The 19294-nt window shown below is 40.3% G+C and overlaps 1 protein-coding gene across 1 annotated transcript in view; it reads left to right on the forward strand.

Annotated features, from left to right (window-relative positions):
• Positions 1-18920, forward strand: part of LOC126101449 (D-altritol 5-dehydrogenase-like) — a 141053-nt gene extending 122133 nt beyond the window's left edge. Inside the window, exons 6-7 of the mRNA XM_049912103.1 lie at positions 14003-14110; positions 18785-18920. Of these exons, the coding sequence (XP_049768060.1) occupies positions 14003-14110; positions 18785-18920 (244 nt within the window). The remainder of the gene's footprint in view (positions 1-14002; positions 14111-18784) is intronic.
• Positions 18921-19294: the final 374 nt, after the last annotated feature.

The following is a 19294-nucleotide window of genomic DNA, read 5'->3' on the forward strand; positions in this document are numbered from 1 at the left end:
GATAAGTGCCTCAATCGCTATGGAGACTATGTAGAAAAATAGTGCAAAGATGTAGTTGTAAGATGTATATATTAAAATATTTTTATTTAACTTGGTGTATTTTTTTAAATCAACCGGAGGTTACTTTCTGAACGGCCCTCGTATATATATATAAGAGGGAAACATTCCACGTGGGAAAAATATATCTAAAAACAAAGATGATGTGACTTACCAAACGAAAGTGCTGGCACGTCGATAGACACACAAACAAACGCAAACATACACACAAAATTCTAGCTTTTGCAACCAACGGTTGCTTCATCAGGAAAGAGGGAAGGAGAGGGAAAGACGAAAGGATTTGGGTTTTAAGGGAGAGGGTAAGGAGTCATTCCAATCCCGGGAGCGGAAAGACTTACCTTAGGGGGAAAAAAGGACGGGTATACACTCGCACACACACACATATATGTGTGGATATGAGTGTGTGTGCGAGTGTATACCCATCCTTTTTTTTCCCCCTAAGGTAAGTCTTTCTGCTCCCGGGATTGGAATGACTCCTTACCCTCTCCCTTAAAACCCAAATCCTTTCGTCTTTCCCTCTCCTTCCCTCTTTCCTGACAAGGCAACCGTTGGTTGTGAAAGCTAGAATTTGGTGTGTATGTTTGTGGGTTTTTTTATTTTTTTAGAATTATCTTCTTTAGTGTAAGTGGTTGAGGTAGAAGTGTTGGATGGAAATGGATAATTATGCAGAGGGAATTATTGATTAAATTACTGACTTTCCCATAGAGACATATATTGCCCCCTTGTATTAGCTGTACTTACACTCTCATCATCAAACACATGTATGTGTATGTATATAGGATAAATGTTTTACCCTGCATTCGACTGATAGATGTTATGTCACTGGAAAATGCCACTTTGACCCATGAACTATACTACAGGAGTACTACTTCTGATGATCAAATTTATAATAAAGGATTAAAAACATGGTATTTAGAAGCAGTGAATAAAGAACTACGCATATTGATGGCATATACCCTTTTATGTGTTAAATAATCTCTGGGAAATTTGGCCTGAGTTAATTAATTATGTCACGATGGGCAGACTACATGTAGGATAACTGAAGACTGTTATATATGTAGCAGTGTCTGCTATATTCTGGGAAGCTTGGGCTGTATTGGTGGTCTCAGTGATAGCAGTGCCCTGGTGACGCGTTGTCTTCGATGGCTGAAGACAAAATCCTGGCCCATTACGTCATATCTGATTCTCATACATTATGACCCATCTCTGTGCAGGGTGCTGCTTGACAACATGAACTGTATTCTATCAACAACTTAGAATGACAACCAGTGCTCTGCACTCATATTTAACAGTGTCACATCATAACCAAAATAAAGTCTATATCCAAAAGTATGGTCACCAATGAAATACAACACTTATCCATGAAAGCATGGTCATAGCAAACACCATTGTACAGCCAGAACAGAACTGATGTCCTGTAGGAATCATGCAGCCATTTATACAAACATTCCACAATGTTGGATTTCTAAATACATCAAATACTCCAGAGCACACAAACATTACGCATTTCAAGAACCTTCCATACCTGATAAATACTAAATAACAAATAGTCACTCGTAGTTAGATCAGAACTGCTGACCCGCAGCACATCAGTTAGTAATGCTAATCACTACCCCACACTGCTTGCACCACAGCTCACAACATTCCGTCTCCTGGAGAACCAGTGACCTGCTGCTTCCATATTATCACTGGAGCCAACTGAAGCACCTTGGGTACTGATCTTTTCATTGGTCCTCCATATAGTGACACTGTCAGGTCCTTGCATTCTGGTCATGTTGTTACATCCTCCTCACTATGATGGGCACCAGAGTAGCCCCTCCAGTCAAAGCTTCATGATCGTCGAGTGAGTCTTCAGTTTCCTTGAACATCCCATCATCAATCTGTACCTCTGGATGATAGTAGGGCTTCATAAGGAGGCTGTGGATAATGTCTCTGCACTTCTGTTATCTTGATAAAGAGTCATAATCCTCAACTTCATATATGATGTTCAAGAAGAGATGAAGGAAACAATATGGCCCGCAGAAGCATTTTAGTAACTTCTCTGATATTCCCACTTTCTGCACAGCCATAAAAATCTTATTAAATCTTACTGGCTGTATCTTGCTGTTTGGCATTATAGAGCACTTTCTCTTTCTCATGAGTGTCCAGAGTCCATATACCAGCCAGCTGCCTTACTTCTTCAGTCATGGTAATAAGATGTTTCATGTAGTCATCCTGAGTATCATCTGCTTGAAATCAGAACAGTGTATCCATTGTCATTTTGGTCCTATGACCAAGGAGTAGAAAGAATGGTGTAAAGCTTGGAGTATTTTGCTTTGCTTTGTTGTATTCAAACGTCACAACAGGCAGTATTGTATCTCAGTCTCTTTGTTCAACACCATCATACGCCAAAACCATATCTGCCAATGTCTTATTAAAGTGTGCTATGAAGCCATTCACCTGTGGCTTGAAGATAATTGTCATCCTGTGGGGAATGTCGTAATGTGGACTTATCTCTGATACTAGTCTTGACTGGAGAACTTTTCCACAATCAGCGATCATTACACAGGGTGCTCACGCTTTAAAATGATGTCTTCTACAAGAAACTTTGCAATTTCTGGAGCTTTGGAAGTTGGCTCAGCTTTGGTGACAGCATAAGGGCAGGTAGTGAACCTCCCCAAGATGCTGATTCCAATTCGCCACAGAGATAACTGCAGCATGTGCTTTGCTATTGGCATCCCTTACAATGGCTCACATAGTCTCTAACACATCAGTTGAGACATGGCCAGTACTACCTGCAATTGATTCTGTTTAGAGTCTTCACAAACACTAGCTGACCAGATATTGGAGTATCATGAAAATACTTCAGGATAGTTGACAGTAGATTATGTGCTATGACCAGCAACCATTTCCACCCCACTGGATGACAGTTTCTCTTATACAACAGTCTATTTACTATTTGAAATTCTCCTTTGGTCGGTTCCTCCTCCTTGGAGGCCTTTGTGGTTTTCAGTGGTGCTGAATCTTCTCTTTGTCCAACAGCAATGCCATTTAACATGATGATAACTGAGATTTCAACACTCCTGTGTTCTGCTAAGTGATTCTCTTCTACCCTTCTTTGTGTAGGTAGGACAAAGTTTGTGACAATTCACACTGGTGATGATGTAGAGATTGGTGAAATGAAAGAGGTGGTTCTGGAGGTAAAGTTCAAAGCCTATCTATGTCATTTTAAGCATATACAACAACCCAAAGTGTAATACAAATCACAAACACAAGTCAGGCAAGATGAAAACTCTGCTTTTCAGTGGCCCATAATGAAAGGCTTTAATGACTAGTGAGAGACTGGCTAGTAATAGACAGGCTGTGGTATTCAGCGGTGAACACTCGTCACAGGATGATGCCACCTCACGTACTTTGGGCAGTGGCCACCCCATGCATGCACAAGCCACAGCTGTCACCTGGAGCCCAAGTATCTCTAACATGCTGTCCCTATAAATACTTGGGCTAGATGGGGAATCAGAATCACCACTGGATACTAAACCTCTCCCCCTTTAATCAGCAGGTGCAGCTGAGAGTGGTTTATCATGTGGTAACTTCGCCAAGTAAGATGGGAGAGAGCTGCAGGAATTTCCTCCAAAGACTTCTGCTGATCACAAGAGTCTAGAGTTCACCGTGGACTAGCCTGTAGGCAAGTGGGCACTGATGTGGCAGAGAAGGGACCAACAGGTTGGTCTCTGTGGGCACCAAAGGCCAGTAATGATCATCATCCATCTATGGTGAATCGAAGGGGTCACCAGTGGCAGGGGTGGGCTCCAGAAGCAGCATGGGAGCATTTTGACCTCCATTGACTCCCATCAGTGGTCATTATCAACTTACTACTGATGCCTAACATGAGGTCAGATTTTGTTGTGGTAAAAGGCACACTGTTGGACTGGCTTGTCCCTGGAGAGGTGGTGGATGGCATGCCCAGTCAGCAGTGGAGGAGAAATGGGATGGGGTGGTACATTACATTGTGGATGGATCTGATTCCACTGCCAGACTAGCTGCTCCTGGCCAGCCTCAATCTCAAGAATTTGCCTCCACCTGTTACTGATGACAACACACTGGGCCCAATGGAGGTTCTGGCTGAAAATATGAGCCCAGATATGGCTGTGTGTGTAAGTGATGGGCCTGCTGAGTCAGGTGCAGCAGGTCAATCAGGGTGTACGATCTGTGCCAAAGTAAAATTTTGGCTGGGCTACATCCATTCACAGAGGTGGACCAGTAGGTGGTGAAGAAACTGTGAGTGTTTCCCCAGAGCTGGCTGTCACCAACAGTTTTTGCATCTGTGTCTTGAATTTTCCAATCATCCATTCAGCTTCTGAGACAGGATGGGACAGGGTAGAGATCAGGTGCTCAGTGCCATTGCGCCAAGAAAAATTCTGAAACTCTGATGCAGTGAACTGAAGACCATTGTTAGAAATCAGGATGGAAGGGACCCAATTTATTGTGAATATCATGGACAGGGTACGGATAGTAGCCGCTGTAGTAGTTTTAGCCATTTGTGCAACATATGGAAAGATAGAGAGGGCATTGACAACTAGTAACCACATTGCTCCTTAGAATGGCGTGGCGATATCAGTTTGCATTCTTGGCCAGAATTGGTCATGGCGTGACCAAGGGATGAAACACTGTTTTTGCTGAGTGGTTGTGGATACAGGCATGGCAGTTCCAGATGGTGTGTTCGATGGTAACATCAATGCCCGGCCAATACACTACACCACATTATTGTCTTCATTCTGCACATTCCCCAGTGTGTAGTGTGGAGGAGACTGCAGCTTTCAATTTTCTGTCAGCTTACTCAGATGTAATCATACCTCTCTATGATATCTTTGCCACACAGGGATGGGGTGAACAAGAATCATTACAAATAAAATATTTATATGTGTAGGCCATTTAAAGAACCTACACAACTCACTCACTCACCTCCTCCCTCCAGTGTATACTGGCATGATCCATCTCACTGGAAGTCAATATACATTAATGGTCACCTTTTTTGTACTTTAAACTCTTGGCCTGTCAGGGTAAGGAGACTTTTATTCATGGCCAACTTTATCTCATTTACTCCTGGAACTTGTCATTACATAACATATACATCTGATGTTGTTCAATGCACACTTTAGAAATTATTACTACAACTACACTCCTGGAAATGGAAAAAAGAACACATTGACACCAGTGTGTCAGACCCACCATACTTGCTCCGGACACTGCGAGAGGGCTGTACAAGCAATGATCACACGCACGGCACAGCGGACACACCAGGAACCGCGGTGTTGGCCGTCGAATGGCGCTAGCTGCGCAGCATTTGTGCACCGCCGCCGTCAGTGTCAGCCAGTTTGCCGGCAAGGGTGTATAGTGGGCATGCTGGAGGCCGGGTGGACGTACCGCCGAATTGCTCAACACGTGGGGCGTGAGGTCTCCACAGTACATCGATGTTGTCGCCATGGTCGGCGGAAGGTGCACGTGCCCGTCGACCTGGGACCGGACCGCAGCGACGCACAGATGCACGCCAAGACCGTAGGATCCTACGCAGTGCCGTAGGGGACCGCACCGCCACTTCCCAGCAAATTAGGGACACTGTTGCTCCTGGGGTATCGGTGAGGACCATTCGCAACCGTCTCCATGAAGCTGGGCTACGGTCCCGCACACCGTTAGGCCGTCTTCCGCTCACGCCCCAACATCGTGCAGCCCGCCTCCAGTGGTGTTGCGACAGGCGTGAATGGAGGGACGAATGGAGACGTGTCGTCTTCAGCGATGAGAGTCGCTTCTGCCTTGGTGCGTGTTTGGCGCCGTGCAAGTGAGTGCCACAATCAGGACTGCATATGACTGAGGCACACAGGGCCAACACCCGGCATCATGGTGTGGGGAGCGATCTCCTACACTGGCCGTACACCACTGGTGATCGTCGAGGGGACACTGAATAGTGCACGGTACATCCAAACCGTCGTCGAACCCATCGTTCTACCATTCCTAGACCGGCAAGGGAACTTGCTGTTCCAACAGGACAATGCACGTCCGCATGTATCCCGTGCCACCCAACGTGCTCTAGAAGGTGTAAGTCAACTACCCTGGCCAGCAAGATCTCCGGATCTGTCCCCCATTGAGCATGTTTGGGACTGGATGAAGCGTCGTCTCACGCGGTCTGCACGTCCAGCACGAACGCTGGTCCAACTGAAGCGCCAGGTGGAAATGGCATGGCAAGCCGTTCCACAGGACTACATCCAGCATCTCTACGATCGTCTCCATTGGAGAATAGCAGCCTGCATTGCTGCGAAAGGTGGATATACACTGTACTAGTGCCGACATTGTGCATGCTCTGTTGCCTGTGTCTATGTGCCTGTGGTTCTGTCAGTGTGATCATGTGATGTATCTGACCCCAGGAATGTGTCAATAAAGTTTCCCCTTCCTGGGACAATGAATTCACGGTGTTCTTATTTCAATTTCCAGGAGTGTATTTAAAAAAGGTTTTAAGGGTTGCATCAACAGGCACATTTGAATTCAGAGTCTGTAGTTTGATTATTGGAATCTAACTGCTGCTATTGTGGCAGTGTCCAGTGTGTGTGCCTCACCTAATGTATGCGTGTGCGAACTTGAGTTTGTTAATGCTGTAATTAAGCTGAGTTGTCCATGAGTGTGCTACAATTTCATTTATTTACCCAACATCAATAAAAGTGTTCATCTCATTGCTGCAACGTGGTGTGCTGAGGTGGAACAATTGATGCTGTGGTGAGGAGGTTCATCATTTACAGCCCAGGCATTTGTTCTTGCTGTAATCCACATGTTTCAGTGGTTGAACCAGGCTCACACTGTCAGCATCCTGAAGACTCTTGAATGGGTTTGAGGTAAGTCTCCAATGCCTTTATTCGTTTCCATACCCTCCCTGTGGAAGAATATCTTGTCAATATCTGAGTCCTCTGAGGATATAAATGTTCATTACTGCCCAGCTCTGGCACACATTTTTTATGGGAACACATGGAATTATGGGTTTCAAACCTTCACAAAATGTTCGTAGCACATTTGCAGTTATTAGTTCACATATGCAGTCTTGGATAACATATTCAGCTTTACATTGCATCATAAGGTATACATTTCATCATTGTTATGATAACCTAAGTACTTGCATTTAAAAACATACTGACACACCGCGTTTGTGTATTTTTTACTCTGTACATATGCATTTTCATATGGCATTTGCGTTTCTTTACATAAATATTGTACAAAAATTTACATAAATAGTGTACAGAAATTATACATACAAGACAGTTAATATTACACACATTTCTTCTGATTTTATGTCTTGTAACTTTTTTGAGTTTTTTATCACATTTTGCTCTCAGGCATTACCCTTTTGAAATTTCATTTGTAAACAATCTGCAATCATAGTCTCATCTTGCTTTAACGTCACACAGATTGTCCTTTTTTCAATCTCATTTTCCAGCACTGACAAAGTATTTGCATCCAGCATTATTACTGGATGTGCATGAGCTTTGTGTTCATACATCACACTTGACACAAGTATCCATCGTTACAGGTGCTGAGGAAAGACAGACTCATAACATGAATTTGTAATAAGCCTACAAAACTACATTTCGCCACATCTCTGACATGTTTACTAGGATCTGTCTATTGGTCTATAGGAAGTGTTACGGACAGGAACAAGCATTCATTTTTACTCTACCACTGCAATTCCTCGTTCATCACAAGAATTATTGAGTACATCATTTCATGGCTATCTGCTTGTGTTAATCCACTTACTTCATGTTTACTATCAACTGATACATTCCAACAGTACAATATTGTGTTATGCAAGTGTCATCATCAACTGTAAACAGTATACTGCAGTGTTGGTGATTTATACTTTCTTTTGCTACATGATATCACTCTTGTATATTCAGTTGTGCATGAACATGTCTCTAGGAGAATTGTGCCAATGAACACATGTAAAACAATGTTGAGACAGCTTGTGTTCATGTGCAAATGATCTGTACTAACTGTTGCTTGGCACCCTTCTCAGTCACATGGACTTGTAAAGCTTGGTCTGAACCCTTTTGATTTGGTAGCACAAGACCTAAGTTCAGCCTATTCATATATCTGGCATACTACAGATTTTTCATACAGACATTCACACCATCACTTTCAAACATATTTTTATACATATAATTATTTATTTTCAGTGCAACCCTTATGCTTTGGTGCCAAACACCTAACTATTGTGTTACCTATTTTACCCAGGATGTGACTCCGCATCATTCACTAGGAGGACACTTAAAACTAAGTGCATAGTTGCCCACTGGCTAGTAATGCATCACACCTTCAAGATTCATATTTTCAATTTCTGTCAGTACGCAGTTCATTCATTATCAAATTTTTTATGAGTTGTAAGAGCACACATCATTTTGACTTATTGTTTTGCACCTGGAAAGAAAAGTGTTGTCATAGGTGGTGTTTTAATATCCCCTTTCATACAGCATGTAAATAGCAACTTCTATAAATGTAAATAGCTTGTACAATGTATCATAGAGTGTAGCTAGTTTTCTGTAGATAATGCTTACCTCCACCCATATATTTATTCCTAAGCTTAGTTCTTCGTAACTTCTTGATCTTAGTTTAGTTCTGTAGTGTAGACATTTTATTTCCTTAGTAGTCAACTCATATCATAAAGTTTTCTCTAAGTGTAGATTGTCTGGTGCTTCATTGCTAAGCTATGATCATCATCTGGTGGCGATCCACTGGCCTAAGCTATTCTGTGCACATGCGCGAAGTAGTCAACCTTAAAGCTAGCTACTGCGTGTGTGCATTTCTGTCTTCACTCCACTTTGCCACTTTCATGCAGTGCATCTCAATTGCATGAGGATGGCACAAATAAGAATCATTACAAATATTTATTTATATGTGTAGGACATTTAAAAACCTACACATGGGCCTCACCTCCATAGATGGCTGCCTCTCTTACCTTTCCCGAATTCAGCAGCTAGGCAAGCAGTTGGTGCTCTGTACTGCAACATGCAATGGCTAATTTGTGTCAAGGAGTGATGTCATCCAGGGAACCACATGTGCTTCATCCCACAGGTTGACTATAATTGTCTGCCAGGTGACTGGCACAAATAGAACTGTAGTGATGAATAATGTCTGGTGACATAGCAGTAATTGAAAACTCACTTTCTTTCTCTGCACTAGCAGACAACACATCTAGGGCATCTACAGTAGAAACACACTGGCATGTTGTCTTCTGACATCCAAATGTCTGTTCTTTTGCGGCACTTTATACTCTGCGGAGGATTTGGTTGTATGTGAGTTGGTTCAATGCGAGTTGGTCGGGTGGTGTGTTGTCATCTAAGACTGCAGCGTAAGTTTGAATTGTTCGAGACCATTCATCACAGCGTATTCTATTGATGCTGGTGACACAGATTTTCAAACCACTTCTTCTACATTCTTGTTTACCTCCTGATGCATGGGGTCGACAGTCATGGCTGTTATCCCTTGCATGCTCAGACACACCATTTGGGGGTCACTTGTATTTCTTTCATTTGACTCTTTTATGCTGCATTTTCTTGAAGCACTAGCTTTGCTTAATCAGTTTGTCTGTTGATCTGACATCCTTTAGCAGAAGAGACCAGTACACATCTTCTGTGGCTCCGTTAATCAAGTGTAAGATTTTTTCAGCTTCTGCCGTATTTAGGTTCAAAATGTGGCATAGGGCTAAAACATTATGTACGTAGGACTTTGTCATTTCCCCATGATGCTGGGCCTTTATCTTCAATTGCTCCTCTGCTAAGTGGACTTGCTACTAATTGTCACCAAATGTTTTCTTCAGTTCAGCCTGGAATTTATTATAGCTATCCGCAGTCCCTGATCCCGCTTAATGTCCCACTGTAGATGATAGCAGAGATCCCCCTTCAGTTTACATATAAACACCTTTTATGTTTCCCACCTGAAGCACCCAGCATCTCCACCTAACTACATCATGTCATAATCAGAAACAAGTCTGAATCTAAAAGCAGTGTCATCAAAGAAATACAGCACTAATCACTGAGAGCATGTCTAACGCTTTGGATGACAAAGTTGTGAAGTATGTGTATAAACTCCCACTTCTTTAATGATACGACTTGCTTGAGATTGTCAACCAACTTTCCTTGTTGGTTAGCTTGCTGCTACATCATACTTTTCTCTTCTTCTCCAAAGTATATTTGCTAGGACCAGGAATTTATCAAGACTCTTTCTACTTACAAAATAAGCAGACGTACGCAGATTATTTTCTTCACTTAACGACATATATTTGAACATCAAACTTTTACAAATCTCAGTCTCCACATAAACAAATACTGTCAAGTAAGTCTCTTCACGTCTCCAAAGCTTAGAAACAAAGTACACTTACATATAAGGTAAGGTTGGCTTAATAACCATGTCCTTTTTCAATATCAATCTGAATACACGTCTTGTCCTTTCCAAGTCCAAAACGAGCATTAATTAAAAGTCTCTTTCCAACTCCATTGTTCTTTTGTCACTACAATCATCATACTTACAGAACAGCACTGAATAAATAAACATTCCTTGTTCTTTCACTACGACTTCCATGGCACGACTGGCAAACATTTGTCGGTGCCGTCCAACCATCGCGTTTACAGTTGCCTCATGATAAAACTTCAAACCTACACACACACACACACACACGCACACACACAGACATGTGATGCGCAGTAAATAAGCTCTGTCCCACTTATATTTAAAATATCATGTGTTCAAGACGGTAGAAGGCCGAGTGGTTCTAGAATTTATGCGGAAATTCTCAAAAAATACACATGTTTATTATGAGCACCAATGTACTGCCAAAACAGAACTTACTTCCAGAATGCTGGTATTTAAACATACTTTGAATATTCCACATTATGCAAACATAAAATGTTTCAAGAACATACGAGAACGAATAAATATTACATAACAAATAGTCGCAGATGGTTGGGTTTGAACTGGTGACCTGTAGCACACCAACCAGAGATGGTAACCACTACATCACACCGTGTGCACCACAGCTAGATGTAATAGTATTCTCTGATGTCGCACCACAGCAACAGTAGCAAGGAATTAATGTGGCAACTAAGCACATTAAAACTGTCAGAGAAATAAACTCATCGGAAAAATAAAATCCCTCTTTTCTGTGCAGTGTATCTAAACACATCAGCTTCCTCTTATCTCTTTTTGAGCACCAGGCCCAGATCTATAGGAGGGGTGGGGGATGGGGGTGGGGGATGGGGGTGGGGAGCAAATCGGGGTATCTGCTGTGGGTGGCAATTTCAGGAGGTTGCCAAAATCATATGATTTTGAAATGCATCCCTCTTGGTTTTTGGACATTTCTGAACACATTCTAAATTGATTTCTGAAAAATCATAAGTTGATTTTTGAATGCATGCATAGTGTACGTGATGTCTCTGCCAGGTGGCGGTCACATCAAGAAATAAAAAAACTTTCCTGCAGGCAAAAGGGGATGGGATTATACAAAATTTTTGGCAGATCGCTACACTAGAAAAAGCCAGTTGTGCTTAATACCGTGGAAAACGCGTTGTACGAACACACAATTATGCCTAACCAAAGAATAAATGCAGGATAACTGAACTGGTGATTTTGGCAGGGTTACCGAAGTTAACCGGAGAATAAGTTTTGACAATGACTGTTATAGTTACAGAATTGTTTGTTGAAATGAGGAAGGAGAAGAAATGAGGCATCACACATATTATATGGGAGAATATATCAATTCCAAATTTAAATAAAAATTTCGTACTACTGCTAGTTTTCGATCTCATGCCTGAGAAACTGGAGCATATGAATGGAATGTGAATCTATTTCATAACAAAACTTTTTGCTCGCAATAGGTCTATTAGGCATTTGATATTGGTATTTCATGAGTTATATTCTGTTGTGTTATTTATGTAAATGAGGTAGATAAAAATGACCATTTGGGCCAAAACAGTCTCGCTTATTTGGCATGTGTTACAATTGCTGCAATATTAGAAAGGCCATTTCGTTTTATCTAGCAAACAATGACAAAATAGATGTAATCAAATTGAGAAACCACACCAGTCTTGGGTACTATTCATATTAACAGCTTTTTCGGTACTAGACAATGACATTTTGATTTTTCATGCAGCAAAACGTTTGATGAACTTCGATGAGGTACTAGATTCTTTTGCGTAAAGGAAATAAAATGCTAGGGCCTAAGGATTGAAGAAAAGTGTGCTATCTTGCTTGTTTCTTGTCTTTACTGGTTTTATGTTTCCTATATTTAATTTTAAATCACATAAAAGAGAAAGTTATTAGCTAATAGGCAATAGAGAGTGCAAATTTTCTGGAGAGTTCTTATTCTCTCGGCCACAAATAATCCCACCTAGTATTGCTATTTTTTTTAAAGAGGGATAAGATGTCAAACCGATCTACTGGGAGCAAGAGAGACACCACAGGACATTTGAATTTCGACTATTCTCAATTTGGTTTGATGGTTTCCTCTACAAAACATACATGTTTGAATTCGACAGAGCGAAATACGTTGAGAGACAGTAGAAGAATGCTGTGTGAAGGGGTGTGGCGCTGCACTTTGGCACATGTATCATATATCAAATAATATGTGTCATATTTTCTCAAACATATATGCTTGATACATAAAACTCTTCAGAAAGATGTGTGCTACAAAATGAACATATTTTTGAAAAATCTTTTTTTTTTATAATTTTTGGCATCCTATCTAAAACACTGGGGGGGGGGGTCTGGAGTCCACTGATCACGGTTCCAGCACTATTGACCAGGTGTAATCTATATTTCCTGTGATAGTTGAATCTGTTACAGATCTCTTCTTATTTATTTCTGCATCACATTTATTGCCATACTATTTTATGCAAGAGCTTTTCGACTGTCGTCTAGATCTCTCCAAACCTAATAAGTTTGGTTTCAGGTTGTTTGATCAATCTTAGAGGTTGTTACATGGTTATCCCTCCATATGAATCACTTAGTGGTATTGTCTTATCTTCGAGGAAATGGGCTCATGTCCTAAGCTCTCTGAGAGGCAATGGTCACTGAGGTGTCAGTGTCTTTCATGTTAGCAGAGCATGGCAAATGCTTGGTGAACATCGCAAATGCTTCCACTCTCTTCAGTTTCAGGCCTCATTATTTGTTTTTGCCAAACAGTTGACTCAAAATGTTGGTGGACCGAGGCAACTGCATGTCAGGCTCCTTAATGTTCTAGGAACTTTAGCTGCCATAGCAGCATCTTTTCACTCATTTATTTCACACAGATGTGAATATTTGTGAGTGCCATATTGCGAACTTTTGACTTGTAGCAGTCATGATTTAAAGAAATCAGAATGATTTTAACAGGTAATTTAACCAAACAAGGTACGCTTCTGCAAAAAATTTTAATTCTTCTGTGATCCTGTATTTGTGTTTGTCTGGATTCTTAACAGCAGCTCAGTTGAGGACGTGCTTTGGTTTACATCACTATATAATGATTTATTGATTATATTGAAATAATCAGTAACCAGTTGCATAAAAGAAATTTAATTTCTTGACCAGTTACACTCCCTTAACGCCCTTCTTCAGAAGGTTATAACTAGCACATTATTTGCTAGTGACAACAATAAAATGCATGCAGCATATTGCTGTGGTCATGTGGTTCATAGTGCAGGCACTATGCACCATATGACGACAGCTATGAACCACATGAGCAAATGCGACAGTTATAACTTTCTGAAGATGGGGAGTAACTGCTTGAAACTGGTTAAGAAATTAAATTCCTTTTATGCAACTGGTTGCTGATTATTTTGATATATACAACTACAGTTGCTGAAGATGCACAAATACTAGATTTACTGATTGTAATCATGTTGAATGTAAATTAATAAAATCCAAAATAATTTCTGACTGTGATTAATTTTTGCAGCCTGTCACCATTTAATATTTTCACAAATGAGATAAAAGTCACTGGTTCCCTTATCAATCCTTATGCCTTTGGGAAGGCTCTTACTTGGGCTTCAGTGTTGGGGCACAGGTAAGAATAGTAAAATTTGTGTTAGTGATACCAGTCTGAAATGAAAGACTTTCAATTGAAACCTAATCAGATAAGTCAACTGTAACCTAATTAGATACCCTGAACACAAAGAGAAAAAACATTTGAAAATATCCCAGTTCCATGGGAAACTGTAACAGTAATGTTCTTAAATTATCTGTATACTTGTTTTAAATTGAAATAAGGGTTTCTTATTGGTACAGTTCTCAAACATTGGGTAACCATATGTGACAAGCTTCCAATTTTGCCTTTGTTAAGAAAAATGCAAAATAACCAAACAAAGAGTTTCATCTGTTTTGTAAAAAGCATTATAATAAATAAATTTAAAATGTCAGTTGCACTTTTTGATCTCTTAATTCAAAGAAACTGTCTGCTTCCATATATTCACAGCACTGTAAAATGAACCCAATTACACTGTTAGTATTGCTGCATCTTCATTTCAGTAACACCACTGAGAAGCAGACTTAATTTCACTTTGTTTACAAATAATGTAATTCTGATAACAGAACACAGCAATGTAGACTAGACATTATCAGATGAACAGATACTGAGTACAGAAAAACAATCAAAATTGTGTACTTTTCTTATTAAGTAGAATATAGTTGACTTTCGAAACAATGGTCTTACCAACTGAGTCATCTGAAAATACCTCACACCTTTCTGAAAGCACTTTCCTACCAATTAGGCAATTTGAGTCTGCGTGACATTCGAATTCAGAGTTATATGGCAGGATGGTTTCTTCATCATGGCCATGGCCGACCACCTGTCCAATGCTGATAAAAGTGTACTTACATATCCTTTGTGTATGTATATCTTGAGCTATTTATTTTCATTGTATTATGATGATAAAAACCATAACATTTAGAGATGAACTTTAGATGAATAAATAAATCAAGTTTCAAGGGAGGAACAAGATTTGGATGTAATGTCTCGTCGGTGACATGACCATTAGAGATAGAACACAAGTTCTGTTAGGACAAGGATTATTTATTTATTGCTGTATTTATTCAGTTTATTGACTGCTGAAGATTTGATTCATAGATCAAATAACTAATGAAGAGGTACTGATCTGAATTAGGGACATAAGAGTGTTATGGCACACTCAACTAAAAGAAGGGATTGGTGATTCTGAGGCATTGAGGCATCAAATAATAGGAGGGGTAAGGGGGGAGGGGAGAGATAGAGAGGGGGGGGGAGAAGGGAGGGAGTTAAAATTGTAGAGGGAGACCAAGACCTGACTATAGTAAGCAAGTTCAAATCAATGTGGGTTGCAGCAGTTATGCAGAGATAAAGAGGCTCACACAGGATAAACTGGCATGGGGATCTGTATCAACAATTTTTTGACTGGAGACAACAACTTTCTACACAGTGTGTTTGGAAACTTTCCATCATAAAAGTTATTTCATTGTGTCACTCAGTTTATAAGCACATTTAGCACAAAATGAACACACTATGAATAGAAAGCTAACCTATAGATACCCATCATCAGCCCACTGGTTGATGAGTGTCTTGGAAGACTCTTCAGGTTTACTTCCTGTACTACTAGCAGTGATTGCACCTATTGCTTGTACAAACCATGTCTACTGCCACCAGTATATTCCATCACATTGGTAGAATTCTTGCATGGTTTTTATAATATAATATGATTCTGCATATCACATGCTCTATTCTACTTGAATTTTCTAAGCAAATGAAACTGCAACAGCACTTTTAAATTACTACGTTGCAATCCATTGCTTAAAATTTATATGAACATTCGGGTCTAACTCTTATGCTGTCTCTAGTAGCTGAAACCTCAGTGATCCTAGGAGTTGTCATGATGATGTGGATGATGCAAGTTAAGGTGACACACTACTTCAATTATTAGGCCATGCATTGCTGCTGCAAGTAGAGCACTTTATTAATTCAACCATTACTTGCATCACTCAGTTTCGCTTTCAGACACTTACATTGTGTTATAAATGATATGTCAAATGAAAGAACAACTCAAACAGTTTTACCAAGAATCTGATAAATGTTCAATGTGAGCACCGTTTGTCAAGTGGCACACATCAAGTCTATAGCCGAGTTCTTCCCAAACGTTGATAAGTGTGTCTTCAGTGATTGTAGCAACAGCTGCTTCAATCCAGTTTCTTAATTCAGGGAGGTCTGCTGGTAGCAGAGGCACGTACACATGATCCTTGATGAAGCCCAAAAGGAAAAAAATCACATGGCATTAGGTTGGGTGAACGTGGAGGCCATGCAAAGCAAGGCTGTCATTGGGCCCCTTGCGGCCTATCCAGTGCTTGGGTAGAGTGAAGTTCCACCAATTACGGATTGCGGCGGAAACATTGCGCGCTGTGCATGTGCACTGGTGCCAAACGCAACTGTTTGAGTTGCTCTTTCATTTGATATACCATTTATAACAGTGAGTTTAATGTAATAAATATTATAAAGTGTTAAAACCCCAATATTCATTTACAAACACCCTGTATTTCCCTTATACTTACAGAAGTTTTCACTGTACAACTGACAGGAGACTTAATCTGGCAGGCTATTCACAATTTTCCACAATTCTGAGTCTTTAGCTATAAAATTTAATCAGTAACATTGTCCTGTCTTTGGTCTGTGTGGCTTGTGCAATTGACACTGTAATAAAATATGCTATGGGAAACCAAAAATACTGAATTCACATGCTACTTCCTTCAGCACTGTGTTCCAGATATGTGTTGAGGATAAGGGCTGTGCCCAGTCAGTAGATGAACCATGCCTCGATTATGTGAGACATGTTATAGTTTTATCCTTTCCTGGATATTTGGGAAATTTTGGTACACCTGTTGACCATTATGAGATGAGTCCTTGTCACTCTACCAGCTGCTAACACCTTAGCTGGATTTTATCATAAATTCCATTAGTGGTTAACTTCTGGACCTCCTTCAGCTTACCCAGCTATTATGTGGCAATGAGATACCTGGTGGTAATGTCTATTGGCTAAAATTATAAGCAGTGACTCAAGCGGAGTAGTAAGAATTTCTCTATTACACTCATGACCACACCCATCTGTACACTTCACAAGCTCTGCACAGTTGGTTTGACCATGAAGTTTCTGCGATGCTGGTGATGGCCACAAATATGGCACCCTGAAAGGATAAGAATGGAGAAGAAAATTGCTAAGTTCTTTTCAAAGAAACAATTTATGTTAATCAGTTACAGAAAGCCTAAGTGTGGATTGCCACTCCTCCCATGCCACAAATACTGCTACATCTCACTCGCTTAAAAGACGCAGTCACATACAACATGTCTCCTGCATCATTACAATGTGCCTCTACTACAAGATGTAAGATTCAATTGGTACCAGATGTCAGAGTGGAATACAATACTCAGTATATCAACAGTTTTCTGTAAAGCTACACGTAACCATGGTCACTGCTCAGGTTTCTAAGCTGTGGTCTCGTTGATGCTACAAGTTCCCTAGTACTGTGAACTCTGGGAATGCTTCAAAAAGCACCACTGGTTATTATAGGAAGTATTGTGTTACTTGGAGATTCATAATGAGGATGGTGCAACAATATATTTAAAAATATCAATTTCAAGATGATTTGCACACCAATAGCGTAAACAGCTATTGAGGTGACGCAGTCGTTACTGGTTAACTACTGCAGTGCCATCGGCAGCATTCCACCATTATCCATGACCAGTTTCATTCTGAGCCTCTGGTCACAATGCTCACATGCTGTTTTGTGATGTTTACAACTGATATTGTTCAATTTTAGCAACTTTTCCTTCATCTTCTTTTAAGAAAGTTTTTTAAATAATGTGTTTACAATACTTGCCATTGATTTTAAGTCTTTATGTTTTCCACAAGAAATTATTCATACCTTTTGGAAAAGAATGGGAGGATAGTTTCAGCTTGTGGAGACATTGGGAAGGCATACTGGAAAAGGGGCTCCTTTTTTCTGCAAGTAGAGCATCCATAAGTGGAAAGACTGCATGGGAAGTACTTTCTCACCTGGAATAGGCAGTAGCTGTTAAAGTGCAGGTATTTATGATGATTGGCAAGTTTGATGTGAACAGACGTACTCGTGGGGTCATTAGTGAGGCTTAGGTAAATATCCAATCAGGTAGCTTGCTGATACAAGTAACATCACATGAACTGAATAGGGGGAGGCACTAACGTCCTAATGGAATGAGGGTACGTATAGGATATAAACATCAGTGAATCTGAAATGGGTGAGGCACAGGATTGTGCCATTCAGTGTCTATGGCAGAGCCATACCTGTTATGTGTGTGGAAATTGTTGTGGTTATTAGCAAGGAAGCTGTGAGTTTCAATAAGACAGGCACTGGAAAGGTAGTGGAATGACAGTGGGCACAGGAAATGTTGGCGAGGAGATTGTGGCATTGACATTGGTTAGCAGAGCACTTAGTGGCTAGTTTATGAAGCAAACAGAGAGGGCAGTAGGTCTTAAAACAAAGATGGAAATATTCAAATTTCATAAACTGTCCATTTATCACTATTTCTCTTCAAAAGTAAAACACATTCACAGTATTAGAAATATGTCAGATTGTCAGTGCTTCCTCAAGCAATCATTGTTTTTTTTTAAAACATAAACATACTGTTATGCAGCAATTCAAAAGAGTATGTTATAGTAATGAGCTATTACTGTTTCAATTACAGGTATCTTGATTTCAACAAATTGGGTGTTGTCTCATACCCATTAAAAGAGTACCAAGAAGCTCTTGAGACAGCAAAGAGTGATGATGCAGCAAAAGTAGTCTTTGAGTTTGATGTTTCTGATGTACCGACTCCATAAATGCCTAAAGTAAAGGTAAACAATCTCACAGTAATGACTCACATATCAACCATTTATACAGCTTTTGTTTATGCTAATGCTACATACTAAAGCTACAATACTTAGATGATTTTAATAGAGGATTATAGTTTTTATGAAAACCAAAAGTCCTGTATGGAATGTAATTTATGGAAGGTAACAATTTACTGATGTTTAAGGTCACACACACACACACACACACACACACACACACACACACACAGAGAGAGAGAGAGAGAGAGAGAGAGAGAGAGAGAGAGAGAAGATATACACTGCCTGACAAAAGAAGTGAAGGATCCAGAAGAGGAGAAGAGGACATGAAATGAAACTTCATGGGTTAAGAGGATATGTGATGT

Source organism: Schistocerca cancellata, chromosome 9 (genome assembly GCF_023864275.1).
Source record: "Schistocerca cancellata isolate TAMUIC-IGC-003103 chromosome 9, iqSchCanc2.1, whole genome shotgun sequence".
Lineage (NCBI taxonomy): Eukaryota > Metazoa > Arthropoda > Insecta > Orthoptera > Acrididae > Schistocerca > Schistocerca cancellata.